Genomic DNA, 21,682 nt, shown 5'->3' with positions numbered 1-21,682 from the left:
GGAGTTCGCGTGATGATGGTCTATGCCCTCTGACGAGATCAGCATCGAGGTATTGGTAGGACACGAACTGCTCCAAACCCTCATGCAGGATAACCCCCCCCTTCACCCCCGGCGTAGTGGACGGGGGGGGGGAGTGGCCCTCACCTGCACGCGTGCATCACCCCCCCCCCGCGGCACTCACACAGCCACCGCGCCCCACCGCGACTCGAGACCTCCCTCCTCGCGTCCGGAGCGTTTCAATTGGGTGACCCCCTTGGAGCCAATCATCTCGCCGGGCCGCAGGGCGGTAAAGAGGGACGTGCGCGTTCCTCCTCCCTGCGCGCTTCAAAGTGGACGACTCCTGCCCGACGACGGTGCTGGCGATGACGATGATGGCATCGGCGCACCGCACGACACTTGAGCTCTGAGCGCCGTTCTGCGTCGCTGGAGGAAAGTGGAGCTCGCCGTCAGCCTCCGTCGGCATCGCGTAGCGCAGTGAAGACCCCGGCACGAGTACGGGCACCGCTTAAACTTGCTCGCTCCGCTGAACGTGGCCACCGCACGTGGATGGAGAGAGGGGTTCTTAGGTGAACATCACAGGGGCGGGTGAGGTGGAGGTGGGGGGGGCAGATTCTGTAGCGTTACGCGCAGCCACGCCTGCGAGAGGAAACGAAAAAAACACGCGCCCCTGCCGCTGAGACGGGCAACTCACGGAAAGAGAAGCGCACGAACAGCCAGCGACGTGCACACATAGATACCCGCTTCATCACCCGTCCCAGGAGCTACCACCAACCCCGGACGGAGCGTCCTATCGAGGTGAGTGTTTACGCAGCAAGCCGCGTGGTGGGCCGGCGGGTCGCGCACTGCGATCTCAGTTCGATTCACGGTCCGCTGATCGCAAACGGCAGCTGCGAGTGGCGTCTGAAGCTGCTGCGGCCATGAGTCTCCCCGAATTTGAATGAACCTTAACTAAGTGTACCTGGCGCGGACAATAAACGTCATTGATGGGGAGACAAAGGCGGCCAGGCGTGGTGGCGGCCACACCACCAACCCCCCGGTGCGCCTTGGCGCTCAAGCTCAATTGGAGACTCTGTGCACGTGAGCAATTAATGAGACTTACCAACAAAGGCCATGGTAACGCGGCATTCACAACCACGCGTAGGCACGTGTTGATGATGGACCTGGATTGTGATGCTAATGGCAGTCACCGCGGCGCACGTGGCGATGCTACGGGGACGGCGGCGACGAGGCGCAGGTCGAAGCTGCCTCTCCTGGAGCGGTGGCGCAATGCTTAGCGCACTGCGCTACGAAGCCGAGGATTTGCCGGTCGGCTGCCCCCTGTCCACGACCTAATACCAGTGACGAGTCCGGTGAAGTATGGTCGGACAGCGATCGCGGCCGGCACGGCACGGGGTGGCCTTCATCCAGCAGCGGATTGAGCAAGCGCAGTGGATCGCATTTGATTATTGATCCGGCATTATCGTGATAACAATTATAATCTTCTTGGTTCTTTCGGTAAAGCCACGTAGAATGGAAATAATAAAATAATAGAAATAAAACATAATAAAATAATTCTCACGACGTTTCGGCCACAACGCAAGCAGCCGTCCTCAGGTGAAGAACAGGTCTATCGAGAAGATGTTCCCTTCTACGTGACTTTACCGAAAGAACCAAGATGTTTTATTTTTATTATTTTATTATTTCCATTCTACGTGACTGTACCGAGAGAACCAAGAAGATGAATCCCTGCAGTCACGAAAGCTTTAAATCGAAACAATTATAATACTGAAATGTGTGACGTGAAGAAGGGCTATGGTCAGAAACGTCGTCGATTATATATATACATGTTTTTACAGCAGTATTTTTTATCGTTCGGAAGAAGTCGTCTTATATGCGTCGCGTATCACACCAATTCTCTCCAGTACGCTATCACAGTTTGGCTCTATGAGCACAGCTATAATTATCACAAAAACAACACTGCACTGCCCTTTGTTAATCCTCTGCTGGGTGAAGTAATTAATTGACAATGATTGAAATATACGTAGCCAATTAACGAACTATATTTTAATAATATTTATGAATTTAAGGCATCTCAATGCCGTGTCGTTTATTACGGTGGATGCTTAGCCGTACTTCACCACGCTGGCCACAGCGCAGGTTCGTGCAGGGGGGGGGGCAGTCAAGACAAATTCAGATGTCACTCATCGTCACTGATGGTGCGCTAACCGCTGCGCCACCGTTCCACTTTGTTGTTTGTTGGACGGCATTGTTCCGTGACAAACGCCAGCAGTGAGAAGAGTTGAGCAGGAGCGAAACAATCCACCCGTCATTGAGCGGCCGCGAACGGAAATATGAATCGGTAAATATTTCTGCTCCGCGCTGAACTCATAAAAGGATCAGAGGGACACGCCGGGGATGATGCCGTAGGGGGGGGGGGGGGGTGATGCGCACACGGGACTTGCGGTCCAGAGGTCGTCGGTTCGATTTCCCGTGGCGGCAATTGAATCGATGGGCAGGTTACTTTACCACCCCTCCCCCCCATCTCTGTCCACCCATCCAGCAGCACACACCACAGTTAGCAACACAGAGTCGGCCGGTGGATGAATTTGCAGGCTGTGCTTAGTGGGTGTAAAGCGTGGGTACTCACACCTCTGGGAAGACGTCTGGCCAACGCGAACGAGTCGGCAAAATAGACTCTAAGAGGGGCTCTCCAGAGCTCATTGAAGATGGTGAAGGCCCTTCTCTGCCAGCAGTGGCCTGAGCAAAGAATTGCAGGGCTGCCCCTTTACCTTCGCCACAGTGACCCCATAATAGAGCATCGCGTTACAGTCTATCTATCTCGTCGCAATAAAGGTTTCATTTTTAAAAACGGGCTGTACAGCAAGTGGGTTGTTAACCCATCTCTATATATTTTGAGTGGTTGTCCGCTTCTAAGTGGTAGTTATCTCCGGGCACATCCGAGTTTATCCCAACGGCTATATGCTGCACAAGCACGGCGTGCATTGATCATCCATGGTTGATTTTTCAAGAAGCAGAAGTTTTTTTTTTTACCGACTAGAGACGCACGTTGAGTTGAGTTGACCCGAAATTGGGATTTCAAGTTGCAACATTTCAAATGTGAGCCGCGAGCTATGGAAAAACTCGCCCTATGCCAAGGCAATGTGGAATTTCGCCCTACTTTGACTTTCAACAAAATCTCAGCAGCGCAGTCGTGCACTTCCGTGAAACGGCGCTTTGGAGGCAAGGGTTGGTGGGCCACGTAGAGATTGGTGAAACTCCTAAAGCTGCTCGGCTGCAAGGTGGCCGGATGGAAGTTCAAAATGGGTTCTTCACGGGCTCTTGAATCCATCTGTGGGGAGCTTTAATTGGCACGTGTTAGATGTCTATAGATAATCACGACTTCTCCCGCTAGCCACAAGGTAAATTAGCCAAGCACCACAATCGTAGGACCCTCCTGATGATATCGTCTTGAGGCAGTGAGGCTTTTCTAGATAGATACAGGGAGCGATACTGATGTATGCCACTTTGACAATCCACTACTGTCTGAACTGTCTGAAGGCCTTTTTGTTCCGTGTCGGTCATAAGGTTAGTTTGACCATACTTCACCACGCCAGTCAGTGGGGGTTGGTGAAGGGCAGGAGCTCAGCACCCGTACAGATATCTGATGCCACTGATGTTAACTGTGGCCGGGAATCTAGCTGAGGTGGCCGGTTCTTCGGGCAGCACGCAAACCACTGCGTCACTCCACTGCTCCACCTGGTTACACGGTGGCGAGATGTTAACTACCTCGCCTGGTTCACAGGCGGTCGTGGGTTCGATCCCGACTCTGACGCTTGTATATTTGGAGTGCGCGTGTTCTCCCCGTGGTCGCGTGGATTTTTCTCCGGGTCCTCCGGTTTTTCCCTCCACATTTAGAATCAGTGTGTTTTTAGAGTATTTGGCAGCTATAAGATTTCTACGTGATAAGCCACTTCGTTGAGCTATCATTTGCGGTCAGGTCGCTTCTGAAAAAGAGCTACATAGCTCAGTGGGCTTTACCTGCTAAAATACAACTAGTTTAGTTTATAGATTTTACAATCATGAATTCAACATAACAATTTACAGCGCTTTGTCAATCCACTGCTGCATGAAGGCCCTCCCCCACGCCGTTTCAATCACGAGGGTTATTCGACCATGATTCACCACGTTGGTCAGTGCCGGCTGGTGAAGAACCCAGAGGCCTGTCCAAGTTTCACTCACCACTGACGTTAGGCGTGTCCGAGGATCGAACTTCGGTGCCGCTTTGAGCACGCACGCATGCATGTCACAGCCCAAGTCATCAGAGAGACCAACTTCGCGGTGTTGCGATAATAATGATTGCGTCACATTTTGCAGCAGCGCCCCTCTGACAAATCACTCGCACAATTCGCTCCATCTCGTCAGATCTCGGAAGCTAAGCAGGCTGGAACCTGGTGGGCGAGTGCTTGGAATGGGCGAGCATCGCCCACGAGCAGTTTGTTAAAGGCGCGCCCTCGGAGGTTGCACTGTGTGCCGGGCAGCAAAGGGGCAGTGTAGCAACAACCCAATGTTGGACGGTACTTTCTATACTCCCGCGTGTACGGCTCTCCGCCTTCAACAAACCGTGTTGACCGGCCGGCATAGAGTGTTTACCTTGGGTTTATTTTGTTTAACCAGGTGAGACCATGATACGCCTAATATGCAAGAGCGATCTCGGCCATGATTTCTGCTGTAATTGCGGGTAACTTTCAAATTTAGAAAATTTGGACCACGACACCAGCACACAATGGCCTAACCCTTGCGAATTTACATCAAGGGATCTTTAACGTCCACTGTGAGGCAGGCGGTTATAAGACCCGCAGCAATAACCAGGGCGGCCGCTGAAATCGAACCGTGAACCTTTGCAACAAGCGGCGAACGCGCCATCGCCAGGACTCGTCACCGCACCAAGCGTGACCAAATAAAACACCGTAACTCGCGCGGCGCGGGGAGGCCTTCAGCCAGCAGTGGGTTGATCATGGCCGCTGATGATGGCGATTCCTGTTGCAGGCGGGGCCCCCATGGAGGTGATGGTGGAGCACCTGGCTCGCTGGCACGGCAGCCCCCAGGGCACGGGCGTGCTCGATGCGCCCCCGGGGCTCCCGCATGGATATGGGGAGGCGAACCCGCTCCTGGGTGCAGCCGTGCCGGGGCAACTCCACGGCAACCTCCATCATCACCACCACCACCACCATCAGCAGCAGCAGCAACAGCAGCAGCAGCATCAGCATCATCAACACCAGCAGCAGCATCAGCAGCAGCAGCAACAACAACATCATCATCAGCAGCAGCAGCAGCCCATGCCGCTGCACAGTGAGGATCTGGAGGTGTTTGTGGGGCTGCTGGATGCTCAGGGACATCCGAACGTGCCCGGGGCGAGTGCGGAGTACAGAGCAGCGACTCACGGTGAGAGACACGGGGAGACATGGACACGGGGGGAGATGGACACGGGGGGAGTGGGGCACGGGGAGACATGGGCACGGGGGGAGTGACACGGGGAGACATGGACACGGGGGGAGTGACACGGGGAGACATGGACACGGGGGGAGTGGGGCACGGGGAGAGATGGACACGGGGAGAGATGGACACGGGGAGAGATGGACACGGGGGGAGTGGGGCACGGGGAGAGATGGACACGTGGAGAGTAACACGGGGAGCGATGAACACGGGGGGAGATGGACACGGGGAGAGTGGGGCACGGGGAGAGATGGACACGGGGAGAGTGACACGGGGAGCGATGAACACGGGGGGAGATGGACACGGGGAGAGATGGACACGGGGAGAGATGGACACGGGGAGAGATGGACACGGGGAGAGTGGGGTACGGGGAGAGATGGACACGGGGAGAGTGACACGGGGAGCGATGAACACGGGGGGAGATGGACACGGGGAGAGATGGACACGGGGAGAGATGGACACGGGAAGAGATGGACACTGGGAGAGATGGACACGGGAAGAGATGGACACGGGGAGAGATGGACACGGGGAGAGATGGACACGGGGAGAGATGGACACGGGGAGAGATGGACACGGGAAGAGATGGACACGAGGAGAGATGAACACGGGGAGAGATGGACACGGGGAGAGATGGAGATGCGGCAAGTGGGGCAAGTGGAGGGGAGAGCAATGTGGGGAGAGGGTCACGGGCAGAGGGAAACACGGGAGAGGCAGACACGGGGAGAGGGAGACACGGGAGAGGCAGACACGGGGAGAGGCAGACACGGGGAGAGGCAGACACGGGGAGAGGGAGACACGGGGAGAGGGAGACACGGGAGAGGCAGACACGGGGAGAGAGAGACACGGTGAGAGGGAGACACGGGAGAGGCAGACACGGGGAGAGAGAGACACGGTGAGAGAGAGACACGGGGAGAGAGAGACACGGTGAGAGGGAGACACGGGAGAGGCAGACACGGGCAGAGGGAGACACGGGGAGAGGGAGACACGGGGAGAGAGAGACACGGTGAGAGGGAGACACGGGAGAGGCAGACACGGGGAGAGAGAGACACGGTGAGAGAGAGACACGGGGAGAGAGAGACACGGGGAGAGGCAGACACGGGGAGAGGGAGACACGGGAGAGGCAGACACGGGGAGAGGGAGACACGGGAGAGGCAGACACGGGGAGAGGGAGACACGGGGAGAGGGAGACACGGGGGAGGCAGACACGGAGAGAGGGAGACACGGGCAGAGGGAGACACGGGGAGAGGGAGACACGGGAGAGGGAGACACGGGAGAGGCAGACACGGGGAGAGGGAGACACGGGCAGAGGGAGACACGGGGAGAGGGAGACACGGGGAGAGGGAGACACGGGAGAGGGAGACACGGGCAGAGGGAGACACGGGAGAGGGAGACACGGGGAGAGGGAGACACGGGGAGAGGGAGACACGGGAGAGGCAGACACGGGAGAGGCAGACACGGGCAGAGGCAGACACGGGCAGAGGCAGACACGGGAGAGGGAGACACGGGGAGAGGGAGACACGGGAGAGGCAGACACGGGAGAGGCAGACACGGGCAGAGGCAGACACGGGCAGAGGCAGACACGGAAAGAGGCAGACAACTCAAATGAGACAATGCATTCAAATGTGAAGGGGCAGCCTTGCAATTCCTCGCTCACGCCCCTGCTGGTGGAAGGGCCTCCACTCGAGGCAGCTCTAGAGGCCTACTCTTCCACGTGGGCCATCCACCTCTGAAGGGATGGTAGTACCCACACTTTAACCCACAACTGTCTGGCGTAACCATTTACATTGCTGGGCCGAATCAGTGGATTGAAGCCATTTGCTTATGAACCGCCAACTTCTATTATCCGTATATACTGTTGACTTTTCCCTCTGGTGTACATACACAGCCCAGTCTCAATCCACTGCTGGATCAGGGCCTCTCCCCACGCCGTGAGAGTCGTTATGGTTATTGGCCATACTTCACCGCGTTGGTCAGTGCGAGTTGGTCGAGGCGGGAAGTAGAGACGTTGGACCATAGATGTGTAACGGACAGTATAGTACAACAGTCGCGGCATTTTAAATGTGCGAAGTCGAAGGCCTGCAAACCTCACCACAAGCAGGCGATGTCGTCTTAACATGCAAAGTATGTTTCGATTTAAAGCTTTCGTGACTGCAGGGATTCATCTTCTTGGTTCTTTGAAGACGGCTGCTTGCGTTGTAGCCGAAACGTCGTGATAATTATTTTATTTCATTATGTTTTATTTTTATTATTTTATTACTTCCCTTCTACGTGACTTTACCGAAAGAACCAAGAAGATGCAAAGTATGCTGGCATATATTTATCTTTTTGCAGCTATATGCGCTGTTTACGTGTAGCGAACATCTACTAAAAAACTGTTGTCGGGTTTCTCTACGTGGCGAGACAGATACGATGTTGTTATTTAAATTCCCCACAAGGCTCGCGATCATTGTGCGTGCACATCAGCGCGTCTCCCGTCAAACGCGCTTCGCAGTCGAGGGCAACAGCACGTGCAGACGATCCAATTTGACACCGACGGTCGTAACACGGAGATGACAGCGAGGCGAATGCACATCACTGGGCTTTCGTGAGACTTAACTAAAGGACGTGCAGCACTTAAAGCAGCTCAGTGGACTCTCGTGTGTGGTTGAATACAGCACGTGAATAAATCATGAATGTCAACGGGGTATCGTGGCTAAAGAAAGGACGCGGATATGTGCTGCAGCTCAGTGCGCTCCCGTGTGGTTAAAGGACACGCAGGCATGATGCAGCTCAATGGTCTCTGATGTGGTTAAATACGGGACATTAATCTCCCTCTTCTTGGTTATTTCGGTAAAGTCACGTAGAAGGGAAATAATAAAATAATAAAAATAAAACATAATAAAATACAATTCTCACGACGTTTTGGCCACAACGCAAGCAGCCTTCCTCAGGTGAAGAACAGGTCTGTCGGAAAGACAGCGTCTGAATGAGCTTATGTTTTATTTTTATTATTTCATTATTTCCTTTCTACGTGACTTTACCGAAAGAACCAAGAAGATGAATCCCTGCAGTCACGAAAGCTTTAAATTGAAAATTAATCTCCATATATATAAAATGCAAAGTTGTGAATACGTGTGTCTGTTCAAAAAATGTTTAGCGTACTTCCCGAGATGCAACAAATTTGAAATTTGCCATGTGGGTACTTTCCAGACTGTACACCATGCAAACATTATAAAAATACACTTTAGTTTTTTTTTGGGGGGTGGGGGAGGAGCTCAATAATGCATAGATTTTTTGCACGGTAAGTGAGCTGTGACGTCACATCTGTCATGTGACCCGCGCACGTGGAAGCGTAACGCATTGTAGTGTCGTGGTTAGCGCTACGCTACGAACCCAAAAGCGGCCGGGCGTGGTGGATCCAAGTCCCGGACGAAGCCGGGTAGTACAACTAGTGAATAATAAATCTCGACTGGCCATCGTGGTTAAATGGAGGACAATGCACGTACAGTCCATCTCAGTGGGCTTCTCACACGCCTCGATAAAGAGCATAAAGCCGTGAGATAATAATCAACACGTTTGGGGCACGCGTGAGAGAGCCATTGAGGAATGAGGATGGATGAGTATCTGGACACGAGGCAAGGGAGGCGCTGCTACTACTGCTGCCTGGCCTATGCATTCCCGTGTCGGCTACACAGGCTGCTTGCTGCTGCTGTTGCTGCTGCTGCTTCTGCTGCTGCTGCTACTGCTGCTGCTACTGCTTCTACTGCTGCTGCTTGTTGCTGCTGCTACTGCTGCTACTACTGCTTCTACTGCTGCTGCTTGTTGCTGCTGCTGCTACTGCTGCTACTGCTGCTTGTTGCTGCTGCTGCTGCTTCTACTGCTACTGCTGCTGCTGCTACTGCTGCTACTGCTGCTGCTACTGCTTCTACTGCTGCTGCTTGCTGCTGCTGCTACTGCTACTACTGCTGCTTGTTGCTGCTGCTGCTGCTTCTACTGCTACTGCTGCTGCTGCTACTGCTTCTACTGCTGCTGCTTGTTGCTGCTGCTACTACTGCTGCTACTGCTGCTGCTTGCTGCTTCTACTGCTGCTGCTTGTTGCTGCTGCTGCTACTGCTGCTGCTTGTTGCTGCTACTGCTGCTGCTTGCTGCTGCTTGTTGCTGCTGCTGCTACTGCTGCTACTGCTGCTGCTTGTTGCTGCTACTGCTGCTGCTTGCTGCTGCTTGTTGCTGCTGCTGCTACTGCTGCTGCTGCTACTGCTGCTGCTGCTACTGCTGCTGCTGGGGCAGCGTGAGAGCACCGTTGTCGTTCTTCAGCAGCTGTGAAGGACAGCACCACGGTGGTGTGGCTACAGCCGATGTTAGATTACAAAGAAATGGCTACAAGTCGAAAACTAGGGGACAAAAAAAATTGCACGCTGTACTCTTTGGTTCTTTCGGTAAAGTCACGCAGGCAGAAGAAATAGTAGATCATGACGTTCCGATCGCAACACAAGCAATCGTCATCATTGATGATGATGATGACGAGAGATGTATACGTGGAGAGAGTGGGGCACGGGGAGAGTGACATCAATGATGACGATTGCTTGTGTTGCGATCGAAACGTCGTGATCTATTATTTTTCTACCTACGTTACTTTACCGAAAGAACCAAAGAGTATGGATTCCTGCGGTCACGAAAGCTTCAGATCAAGATTAAGCTGCACGCTGAAACGGGACTGCGTGAAAAATTCAAATAAGTTTTATTCCTTTTCGGCAAAAAAGACGCGTGTGTTAAGATGTTCAAACAGTAAATAGATTCCTTTTGCAAAGGAATCAAGTTCCGCATTGACGACACGGTCCTTGCGGTGAACGTGCAAAGGAAAAAGTTCCCCACGATAAACGGGACTGCATTAGCAGTGAGAAGTAGCGTGCTAACCGTTATATAGAAATCTGAATGAATCTGAATGAAATAGATTATAATCTATAACTATTAAAGTCCATCGTGCCATTTGTCACTTGTCTAATTTGACGAGCCACCGTGAATGGCCGCTGGCGTCACGCTCTGCCACCTTCGCCTTCCCAGCGCCGATGTGTGGCACGCCGCGCCAGGCACAGCGCTCACTTTAGTGGCGACCGAGTGGAGCGAGACGGAGGCTCAGGAACAGGTCCACACGTTCGTCAAGCGATGCCTGGCTGTGAGCGACAATCGGAAACGCGCGTGGCCGTGCTTGGAGGGTGCAACGTGAGAACGATTTTGCCCCACCGCGATTCCACTCGCCTCGGTCCAAACACGCGCACACTCGCAAGGGGCCGTCCATAAATGACGTCAACGCACCTAGGGGGGTGGGGGAGGGGTCAAACATTTGTGACGATGGGGGCGGGGGGTGGGGTTTGAGAAATGTGTCGTCACGTAAAAATGCGCAACTTTAAATAAATATAGACAACACGTTCTACTTAATTAGACTTTTTTTAAATAATTTTTTTCTCCTACAACATCAGAGTGCAGCGCCACGTTAAATACGCACTACAATGACAATCATTTAAAGCGATTTGAAGCATGTTTTATTTTTTGGGCGGGGGGGGGGGCAGAGCTTTGTGACGTCATATTCGAGGGGGGGGGTCTGACTTTTTGTAACGCCGTGTGCCGAAAGGGGGGGGGTCAAAAATCGTCCAATATCGCGTGACGTCATTTATGGACGGCCCCCAACCTGTGGCGGTGGTGGCGGTGGCGGTGGTGGCGGGTGAGACGATGATGCCAGCACACCTGCGCGTAGCCAGGACAGCCAGGACACGCGGTGGAATCCCCGAGGGCTCGAAGGCGAATTCGAAGGCCGTTCTTAAACTGTTGACAAACGACGCTATAAGCGAGCCGAGAGCCCTGCGGCTCAACCTCCCCCCCCCGCCTGCCCGCCCCCACCGCATCCGCGTGGAGGTCTCCCTCCCTTCGCTGCGGTCTCTCTCACCTGACATTCCCTCTCGAGGCTGGCCCCAGCGACACCTCGCCGCTCTCTTGCGTGAACCGTGGCTAGTCGCCTGCCTCCTGCCAAGGGAGCCTCTGTTGGGTTGGGGCGCGCGCGCTTCTGACTCTCTCGCACTCGCACGCCGTCTCATGCCGCTGGCACGCGGCGTCATTACTCTGAGCCTCGCTGCTTTCCCGGTGTAATTACACGTTGAACTTTCGCACCGCACGCAGACAACCGTGCTAATGGGAGGTGCGGAAGCTCACCCACACGGTCGAAAGATCTGAGCACCACTATTCCGTGTGCTACATTGTGTCTTCATTATATTTTTTTTTGGGGGGGGGGGGGGGTTTAGTTGTTTTTTTCGGATGCACGCTGGATGTTACTTTTCTCGGGGTGTAGATGTTGGCCAACTCCGCTCGCTCGGCTGCCTTTCGTCGACTTCTCCTGTGCTCGCATTTTCCAAAAAATTGCCCCCCCTCCACTCGTTGAGCACAAATTACCTGGCTGCAGTGCACTCTCCGCTCACCATCTCCATCCTCAAGATGCAAATCATCCTGCCAGTCACGAGACGTGACGAGATCTCACTGTACAAACGTAAGAACAATCCTGTATCATAGTATAATCATCATCATCAACATCAACAACAACAATAGGCGAGATATATCCACGATTCGTGAGATGTATCCCCAAGCCATCAGCACCTCTCTTATGGACTTGTGATGCAACAATCAATCTCTTTCCCGCACGCGAGCGAATTTTAATCGCTCCATCTCCGCGTTGGGTGCCTTCGCGGGCGCGTTGACCCCTCCATTAGCTGCCGTTCCATAGTTGTGTCTCCGTACCAAACATGTTTGTACTGTTTCACTGCGGAGAAGTAATACAAATTTGTTTCATCCGAACACAATGCATCTACGTTGAACTTCTTTCGCATCGTACGTAGCCAACCGTGCTAAATGCAGTTTTGAATAAATGACTATTCAATCTAAATTTTAAAGTGCGTAGCTCCAGTGGCTTGCTAATATCGGAAGGAAGAGCGTTCCAGACGGCCACAGAAGCGCATCTGAAAGCGCGCGATGTGGTGACCGTCTTTGTTCGATGCCCAGCCAAAAGCCGCCACTGCTGCGAGGATGACCTAGTTTTTGTGAATGATTACATCTCGCGGTATTTAATATCCACTTTACTAAGGCAGACAGCACACTTCGTTAATTCTCAGTAATTTGTGGAGTCCTTGGTAAACATTTATGTTAAATCTTTAGTCACATCTCGCTGATTGACTAAACAAGGAGCGGCTCTGTAAAGGGCTTAGGCATGAGGCCCATCGCTGATTAACCAAGAATGAAGATGACCAAAAGGTTTTTTTTTATTTCTGTTTGTATGCAATGCCATTCTACTTGCGCTGTTCTTGGTGTCACGGTGTTACGAGAAGAGGTGTCCACTCTTGCAGATTTCACTAAACTCGTGAAGCCCCTTCGAGTGACATATTGTCCACCTCAGGAGGAGCGCTTTCCCATACATCCCGCCGTGCAGATAAATGTCCACCGTGTGGCCATCAGTGATATATTTAAGTCTTAGAGTGATATGTTTTGTTGAAATAGAGTGAAAACCTAATCAGCTCCAAGTTTCGTGGTGTGCACTTTATGATGGCTGTGCCGAAATAAATTTAGCTTTTGTCGCTTAATTTGGGTAAATTCCAGCTCTGAAAAATATAACTTTGATTTCCATGCAATGAGCATTTCACTGTGTGCTAGGGCACATGGGAATGTTCGCACCCAAGTGTGGATGAGAAGTGACCTCATAAGTTCAGTGAAATCTGCTTTTGCTCACAAGATCAGTGCCCTTAGAGTCTCAGAGGGCACGAGTGAGATTCGCCCTCTGTGCTCTGAAGCCATCAGCTGGATTTACGACTTAAACATCACAAAGAGAGAGAGAGAGAGAGTGCTCGGCCCTCTTGTCCACCTGGACAACGACCGCAGGTTTTCACTGACGGTGGCGCTGCCGGTGTTGTTCCCGTGCCCCGCGTGTTGCAGCTCGTCTGGCCGGCACGACCCACCCCGTGTGCAGGCCCCAGCTGCGATTCCCGTGGCTGCAGGAGAGCGGCGGCAACTCGTCCACCCCCGCTCCTCCGCACCACCACCTCCACCCCCACCACCACCTGCACCACGGCCACCACCACCACCACCACCTCAACCACCTGAATCAGCTGAGCCACGCGGCCGTCACCACCGCCTGGGCCCTGCGCGAGCCTCTGGCCAAGGCGCGGCCGTCCCCGTACCCCCACGCCACGCCGCTGGCGGCGCCGCCCGCCCGGGGCGAGCGGGGCGAGCGGGGCGAGCGGGGCTTCCCGTTGCCCCCGACGCCGCCAAAGGAGGGTGGCGGCAACGGCGGAAACGGCGGCGCCAGCTGCGGAGCCTCGCCGGACCCGGATCTGGCGGCGGGGGCGTCGCCGTCCCCGCGGAGCGAGGGCAGCCCGGGGGGCCCGGGGGGCCCGGCGCGATCGCGCCACGGCGGCCCCGTGGGCCTCGAGGAGCGTGGGGAGCCGGCGGGGTTCCCCGCCGCGCTGGGCGCCTACCCGGCGTGCCCGCCGGGCCACCTAGACGGGGACGACGAGGAGGGGGAGGCCGGCCGAGGCAGGGGCAGGGGCCGCGGTGGCATGGGTAAATAGGAAGCCATGCACGCACATGCACACACACGCGGTTGTTGAAAATATTCCAACCGTTAATTAGATTTTTCAATTCAATGCTGGATGAAGGCCTCACCCACATCGTGTCGATTTCTGGGCCGGTATGTGACCATACTCACCCACGCCGGTCAATGCGGGTTGGTGGTGAATGGTGGTGGGTCGCTGGCCAGGCGAGCTGCGACATCGACCCGCCGCCGATGTTTGCCGTGACCGGCACGGGAACATCTATTGTCCACCACACAACCGAGCCGTGTGGGGACAATGCCCAGTCAGCTCAGATGGCGCCAGGTTTATTTTTTATCCACAAGCCATTCGCCCCCGTCCTCCCCCAGCCCTACGTGCCCCTACCGAGCTAGATTTGCAAATCTTGGTAGGCCGTGTTATCACGGTTTGGTTCCAGCTCGGCATGGCAAATAGCCAGTGGAAAAACCACGCGTACCACGAAAGCCCCCTATGCCGGCTTGGCTCGTGACAGTGGAAAGAGGAACAAGTGTTTGTTTTATACGTCCTATCATTGTTGTTGTTGTTGCTATGGAGCATTGTGTAATGCAGTATACAGCCACTTTGTCAATCTACCGCTGGAACTGCTCAGGAGTGTAAATGCCAAAGTAGTTTGGGAACAACATTTGCAGTCCTATATTTGAGATTGAGATACTGAAATGGTATGAAGTAATAAAAACAAACGATCATGACGGAGTGCAGGCGTCACTGATGTAAATGTTCAGTAAAGTAGAAATCTTGGCACAACTAGAATAAATAACTAGAAAAATTATAACGAGAAAAATCTTAAAAACCAGATTGTTAGAAATTGGGCCCCCATAAATGACGACTGTGATTACATTCAACGCGCAGGTTCAGCCGAAGACTCGAAATTGCTTTTTAAGTGTCGTGCTCAATAAACACCAACAAATGTATGCTGCCCATCATCTGTGAAGAAAGTAATTCACCTTCCAGATTCTATCTTCACATACATAACACAATATGTACAATTTAGACCGCCATTCAGATTCTGTTTGCTTTTTTACGAGGGTGCTGCTTGAGACGTTTGACCAATCTGTTGTTCAATAAATTGGGTGTGTGGTTGGATAGCAGATGACCTGCAACAACAAAAAATACACACAAGCCTGCGTAGAATGCTCAAACATCCACATTAAACAAATAGGCCCACACCCTACTTTCTGTATCACAATATACTAACGTTCCTCCTATATTTTACAGTTAAAAGTCTCACATAAATCAGCCTTACTGGGTAGGAATGTCAAAATGCAGTGAAACAAAAAAATTACTTATTTTATCAACGCAGAGAGATGACGCATGGGCAAGATACCTTTGCTCACGGCTGCTGTGAGTCGGGCGCTCTGCTGCAGCATCGCTCACACACAGAGACCACGCTGGGCCCACGAGTTTACAGGAGTGTCAAGTGGATGATGTGCATCGTCACTGACGAAGATAAAGCCCCCCCCCCTCATATACAGCCTTAACAGGCTTTTGGAGCAAGTCCGACAAAGGCTGGCACAGTGCACGATGGTGTGGCATGGCCAACAGCACACGCGTGGCCGCGTTTGTATCCCCAATGCTGATAATGACACACCTGCATCAGGGACGTATTTAAGGCTGAGTTGACCTCGAGGAGGCCCACGACCTGTTCAGACATTTGTCACTGCGATGTCGAACTCGGGTGACCAGGTTCATCGCACAACCACCGCAACCACCGTTTCTGCACAAGACAAAGTTCCCCTGTATAGCCGTGACAGACTGTTGGGGCAAGTGCCGTTGGCGAGCACGACAATCACGTGTGCAAGACGTCATTGTGTCAGCCTTGGCTCGCACTGCAGCACCACAGCCTCAGTCCCCCCGCCTCTCCCCCTCCCCGTGCGCCAGAGGGTCGTGAATGCGCCAACTGCGGGGCTACGTTCACCCCGCTGTGGAGGCGGGACGCCAACGGACACTACCTGTGCAACGCGTGCGGCCTCTACCACAAGATGAACGGGCACAACCGCCCACTCATCCGGCCTAAGCGCCGACCGGTAGGCACTGCACTCACATGCACGCGCACGCACACACGCACGCGCACACACATACACACACGCACGCACGCTCACATGCACGCGCACGCACACACGCACGCTCGCATGCACACACACACGCACGCTCACAGGCACACTCACACGCATGCACGCACACATACACGCTCGCATGCACACTCGCACGCACGCACACGCTCGCACCCTCGCATGCACGCACACACGTACACGCACGCTCGCACGCACGCTCACACGCATGCACGCACACATACACGCTCACACGCTCGCACACATGCCCGCTCACACGCACGCTCACACGCACGCACGCACACGCATGCAATCGTATATGCGCAGAGAGACGTGCAGACACATACGCACGCACTTGCACACGTGCACACACACACACAAAGACATATACGCACGCAGAGATGAACACATGCAAGATGCAAACGCATGCGTGCATTGTATGGGCATACAACAAAAATCAACGTTCGGCATCCGTCTGTTTCCTTTTACACTGCGCGTGAGTAATTGCTCATCGCTCATTTGGGAAGCGCAAGTCTTGATCCCGTTACTGAATTGATCCAAACTTGTCAATGCAGTGAAATCTAACAACGATAACAATCACCACATTTGCAAACAACACTGAGAACTTCAAATCAATAAAGATATAATAAGGCGACGTTTCGGGCAATGGCCTTACCGTGTAGCACATACACGATGCAGTGGTGTGGTCAGGCAGACCCGTTCGAAGCTAAGTTCCCCTGTTCGAGCAAGCGCTGTTAGCGAGCACCTAATTGCAATCTTCAAAGTCCTCGCCCAAGCGTGGCGTTCCGGGCTTTGGGCTGCGTGCTGAGCATTTCCACTGCCGGAGCTTTTCCCCATCGTGCCAATGTGCGGGGCATCGTCAGGAGTCGCGTGTTATCCCGCACAATGCATCCGACCATCCCGTGACGCGTCCCCGAATCTCGAGGCCGCGTGACGAGCGGGCGGCTTACTCTTTGGTTCTTTCGGTAAAGTCACGTCGGTATAAAATAAAGAATAAATTAAATCAGGCGCAACACAAGCGTCCGTCATCAGGTGGGAAAACCACAGCAAGAAACAACACTGCTGCCCACTGATTGATAATTGGTTTTTTACCATTCTATCTGGCAACAAAACTGACACCTTTTTTTACAAGGAGTCATGCTTGCATAGACCACAATACCTGCAGTCATAATGCAAACAAAAAACATAACTCTGATAATGTGCACTGTCATTGAAGTTGATTGGTCCACACCCGAGACAGCTTTCCTTAGAGCCTAGTCTCACATGGGTTGGACCAGATGACGCCTTACTGGCAAATGAGGTTTCAATGGTGCCCACTGATTGTTACGCCCAAAACGTCGTGATTTAATTTATTCTATATTCTATACCTACGTGACTTTACCGAAAGAACCAAAGAGTATGGATCCCCGCTGTCACGAAAACTTCAAATCTAGATTGAGTGGGAGGCTCTTTTTGGAGGGGGGGTGAGTGAGCCTTTCCTGCCCCCCACACGGAGCCAAACGTTTCGTGTCGACTCCGCCGCTCTGCGTGTTGACTCCGCCGCTGTTCGTGCAGTCGGCGGCGCGGCGCTGCGGCACGGCGTGCGCCAACTGCCAGACGAGCGCCACGACGCTGTGGAGGCGCAACGCCAGCGGCGAGCCGGTGTGCAACGCGTGCGGCCTCTACTACAAGCTGCACAACGTGAGGCGTCCTGCTCGCACGCGCGCTCCCGCGCACACACGCACACTCCTGGTGTCACACGTATCCTGCGTACACGCGCACACGCGCACACTCCTGGGTTCACACACACGTATCCTGCATACACGCGCACTCGCGCACACTCCTGGGTTCACACGTATGTATCCTGCGTACACGCGCACACGTACGCACATGCTCGTGCCCACGCAGCGGGAGATGTCCTGGTGTGCGACGGTATGCCTTGCCGAATGTCGCTTAGAACACCGGACACGTATGCCCGGTAAAACGTGGTACGTTGGGCGAACGATTCCAGCCACTTCCAAATGCTGGCCCGACGCTGCACGTAGCGCAGTGCGTGAGCCACTGCACCGCCACTGCCCACATCACTGAGTACACGCAGACAGATGCCTCTATTCGCTCTGATGTTAACGGGTAAATGGTGATCAGAGCGACGAGCCCACAGAGTTGTGCGGTGCGATTGACCGGCACGCACTGCAGCAACGACCATCTGCCGCGACCGATCTACGGCCAGTGCCGTGGTCATCCCCCTCACGTTCCTGCCATGCCGCAATCCATCCGGGTTTTAAACTCGAGCGGATTTCGCCGCTCCATCTCCTCGGTGGACGTATTTTCCTCGGGCACTTTCCTCTCCCTCGGCCGCCACCCCCCATCCTCATCCTTGCCCATTGGCCACCGTCACCCCTTCTGGCGTCGCTTAGCCATGCGCGCGGTTTGTTGTCCTTCCCCCGCACCTCCGATTAGTGCGGTTGGCTATGTACGGCGCGAAGTTCAACATATGTACATTGCCAGTGGCTCTGCACGAACCGTCGGCTGAATTTTTAAAAACTAAACTGTTTTTATTCTACCAGGACAGGCCCACTGAGCAAAACTTTTCAGAAGCGACCTGGCCACAAATGACAGCTCAACGAAGTGGCTTATCACGTGGTAATTTATTGCAGCCAAATACTCTAAACGCGTGATGTTGATTCTAAAATGTGATCCGGAGAAAAATCCACGCGACCACGGGAGAGAGAAACAAACAAACTCAAAATATACAACAGGCGTCAGGGTCGGGATCGAACCCACAGCCTCCTGCATACTGAGACGCCGCTGCTGTTACCCCCTCCCCCTCCCCGCCGCTCGCAGGTGAACCGCCCCATCACGATGAAGAAGGACGGCATCCAGACGCGCAATCGGAAGTCGTCCGGCAAGCCGGGCAAGCACGACAAGAGCCGGCGCTCGCTCGCGAGCCCGGGCCGCTCGCAGACGCTGCCGCTCCTCGCCGGGGCCTACGACAGGCCCCGCGCCATCGCGTTCGGCGGAGGCGCCCTGCCGCCCGCTCACCTCTCGTCGGTTCACCTGGCGGGCGCCGCGCACGCGCTGCCTTCGCTCGCTCAGCTGCACACGGCCGCATCGTCCCTGCCGCTCGCTCCTCACCTCCACAACCATCACCTGTCGCACCATCACCTGTCGCACCATCACCTGCAGCAGCAGCAGCAACAGCATCAGCAACATCTTCTTCACCAGCACCAGCAGCAACAGCAGCGTCATCACGAGCAACATAATCACCTTCAACACCAACATCATCATCATCATTTGCAGCTTCATCAACAGCAGCTCGGCTTACAGACGCCCACAGGTATGGTCTCGGCTCTGGGCTAGTGGAACGTTGCTCTGAGTCTCTTGTTGAGGATGATGGGCTAGTCTTGGTCACGAGACTACAATGGCGTAGGCCCTGGTGTGAGTAATCACAATGGGATCCCCTATTCAAATTCTCCCTCTCTTCGCCGACACCTGGGCCCTTCTGGCCTGTGGCCCCCTGTGCAGTCGCACCGCCTGCACACTCGATAGCTACGCGGCTGGAGACTACAAAGATGAGACGAACCGGTGTCTGGTGCAATTATCTTTTGTGGTGTTGATGTGACTTTAAAAAATTACACTCTTTCCACCCCCCACCGCGTCTTCAACCCTTTCCAAAAAAAAAATTTGAACACTGAAGAATTTGTTTACTCCACACATATTGACATTCTATTTTGTCAATGTGGTTAAAAGAGAAAAGGTGCAGTTTGTGCCCAGTCTCATCATCATCACCATCATCGTCATCATCACCATCATCAGCCATGGTCAATCCACTGCTGGATGAAGGCCTCCCCAAGCAGCCGGCACCTCTGACAACCCCGCGTTGCAACGACCCACCGGGCCCCTGCACCCGAGCTGACTTCATCGCTGCGTCTCCTCGGTGGGCGCCAGCGCCGTAAGTGCCTCTTTCTACATCGCCGGTTAAAATGATCCCAATTCCCCACTTGAAGAACTGTATTAAACTCTAAGCCGCTGCTCACTATTTTGGCGCAGCCCTCAAGGCAAGCTATAAACATAATGGAGAAGAAACGCAACGCATTCGTCAATAAGACTATGGCCTTAAAAATATCTAAAATCGGCAACGTTGCAGGCAATGGCCCTCCTTCCTCAGCACATAGAAAGGCCAAACGAGTCGAGTGAAGGTTTGACGGCTGGAGTGCCACATCTGTTTTCAGCGGACGCTGCAGGAAAACGAACTCTTACTGTGAACATTGGTGAAGCTGTGGACACTGAGGGGGGCGTTTCTCAACGTTGCTACTGCTGCTGCTGTTGTCGTCGTTTGCTGCCAGAAAGGGACATTTGAGTGAGACCAACGAAAATGTGAAAAAAAGAGGGCTTCATATTTTCTGGTGAGCAATCGACTGCCCGCTACGATACATTCATTATCTGCTCGCGAGATAACTGTTGGCGACAATAAATAGGACGGAGCTGTTTTTCTACAACCGCAAAAAACATGTTTGCGTTTGGGGTACGACACTGCTAAATTTGAAAACGAAGACAACGTTCCTTATCGCTGTGCCGCGAAAGCGCGGTTGATAGACGACTACATGGTCAAATACAATAAACATTATTTAACTCCACACACCTCAAGGTGTGCTTGGCTAAATCTACATAACTACAGAGGAATCCTCCTCTCAGTCCACTGGTGGATGTACCACTTCGTCAACCGCACTAAAGTTTGGAAAAATATTAACCAATATGGTTCCCTTTTTCTATACCTTTTCTAAAATGTTTTACTTCCTTACCCTAATAATAGTGAATTGAAAACATTATACAGCACAGTATCTATTTTGTACCACCAAAGATTAACCCTGCCACCCAATCACCACTATGGTCATTGGTCGCCAAAGACCAGAGCCAACTCAATCGATTGGCTGGCGGTGTGCACAAAGCAATCAGTGAGGGTAGAGGCGCAGCTGTGAAACTGCCTGGCTCACACCCCTGTTGGCAGAAGGACCTTCACCACAGAGAAGCTCTAGGACAACCTCACCTAGAGGGTCGCCCACTCTTCCACTTTGGCAAGCGTTGGGAATAAATTGGGATTTGCCCGGAGGTAACCCTCCCACTTCCAAGTTGGTTAACGTTCAACATACGCAGAGACGGGTTCACAACCTTGTTGCTGAACAGCCTGTCGTCAAAGAGAACTCCATTACGTAGAGAGAGGTAGAACCCAGTCAAAATGAACAGGCGGCGACTGCTCTTGTGTAGATCTCCATGGTGAGGATAAAGGCGCAACCCTGCAACATTTCCCTCACGCCATTGCAGGTGGAAGGGCCTCCACTAGAGGGATCTTTGGAGGGCCCCTCGGGCGAGTGTATTTTGGCCTACTCTTCCACGTTGGCCAGACGTCTTGGAAGAGGTGGGCGTACCGAACACTTTGCCCCACCTCTCGCGACCTGTCGATCGACCAACTGCGGTCGACAGAGGCCAGGGGCATTTAAGAAGCCGACCCCTCGTTTCATCCGCTGCGCCAAGAGTTTGAACTGGAGCTCTTTGGGTAGA

The 21,682-nt window shown here is 53.5% G+C and overlaps 2 protein-coding genes across 2 annotated transcripts; both read left to right on the top strand.

The window, feature by feature from the left end:
• Positions 1–650: 650 nt before the first annotated feature.
• LOC144934896 (uncharacterized) lies at positions 651–13,596 on the top strand. Its single transcript, XM_078861164.1, has 4 exons — positions 651–795; positions 5,026–5,421; positions 13,420–13,546; positions 13,593–13,596. Exons 2-4 carry the CDS (start codon positions 5,037–5,039, stop codon positions 13,594–13,596), a joined length of 516 nt encoding a protein of 171 aa, XP_078717290.1. The 5' UTR covers positions 651–795; positions 5,026–5,036.
• Positions 13,597–13,723: 127 nt separating this feature from the next.
• Positions 13,724–21,464, top strand: LOC144934895 (GATA-binding factor 3-like). Its single transcript, XM_078861163.1, has 5 exons — positions 13,724–14,046; positions 15,954–16,099; positions 17,699–17,824; positions 18,968–19,317; positions 21,446–21,464. The coding sequence occupies exons 1-5, from the start codon at positions 14,043–14,045 to the stop codon at positions 21,462–21,464; spliced, it is 645 nt and encodes a 214-aa protein (XP_078717289.1). The 5' UTR covers positions 13,724–14,042.
• Positions 21,465–21,682: the final 218 nt, after the last annotated feature.

The sequence above is a fragment of the Lampetra fluviatilis genome, chromosome 11 (genome assembly GCF_964198595.1).
Source record: "Lampetra fluviatilis chromosome 11, kcLamFluv1.1, whole genome shotgun sequence".
In the NCBI taxonomy this organism is placed as follows: Eukaryota; Metazoa; Chordata; class Hyperoartia; order Petromyzontiformes; family Petromyzontidae; genus Lampetra; species Lampetra fluviatilis.
The sequence above is the reverse complement of the archived record's forward strand: the minus strand, read 5'-3'. Positions and strand labels throughout refer to the sequence as shown.

Bases quoted from the DNA above. Each gene is read 5' to 3' on its own strand.
- LOC144934896 (XM_078861164.1), top strand. From the start codon at position 5,037: ATGGAGGTGATGGTGGAGCACCTGGCTCGCTGGCACGGCAGCCCCCAG. The intron at 5,422-13,419 runs GTGAGAGACACG...CGCGTGTTGCAG, and splicing joins GTACAGAGCAGCGACTCACG to CTCGTCTGGCCGGCACGACC.
- LOC144934895 (XM_078861163.1), top strand. The intron at 16,100-17,698 runs GTAGGCACTGCA...CTGTTCGTGCAG, and splicing joins TCCGGCCTAAGCGCCGACCG to TCGGCGGCGCGGCGCTGCGG. The intron at 17,825-18,967 runs GTGAGGCGTCCT...CGCCGCTCGCAG, and splicing joins TCTACTACAAGCTGCACAAC to GTGAACCGCCCCATCACGAT.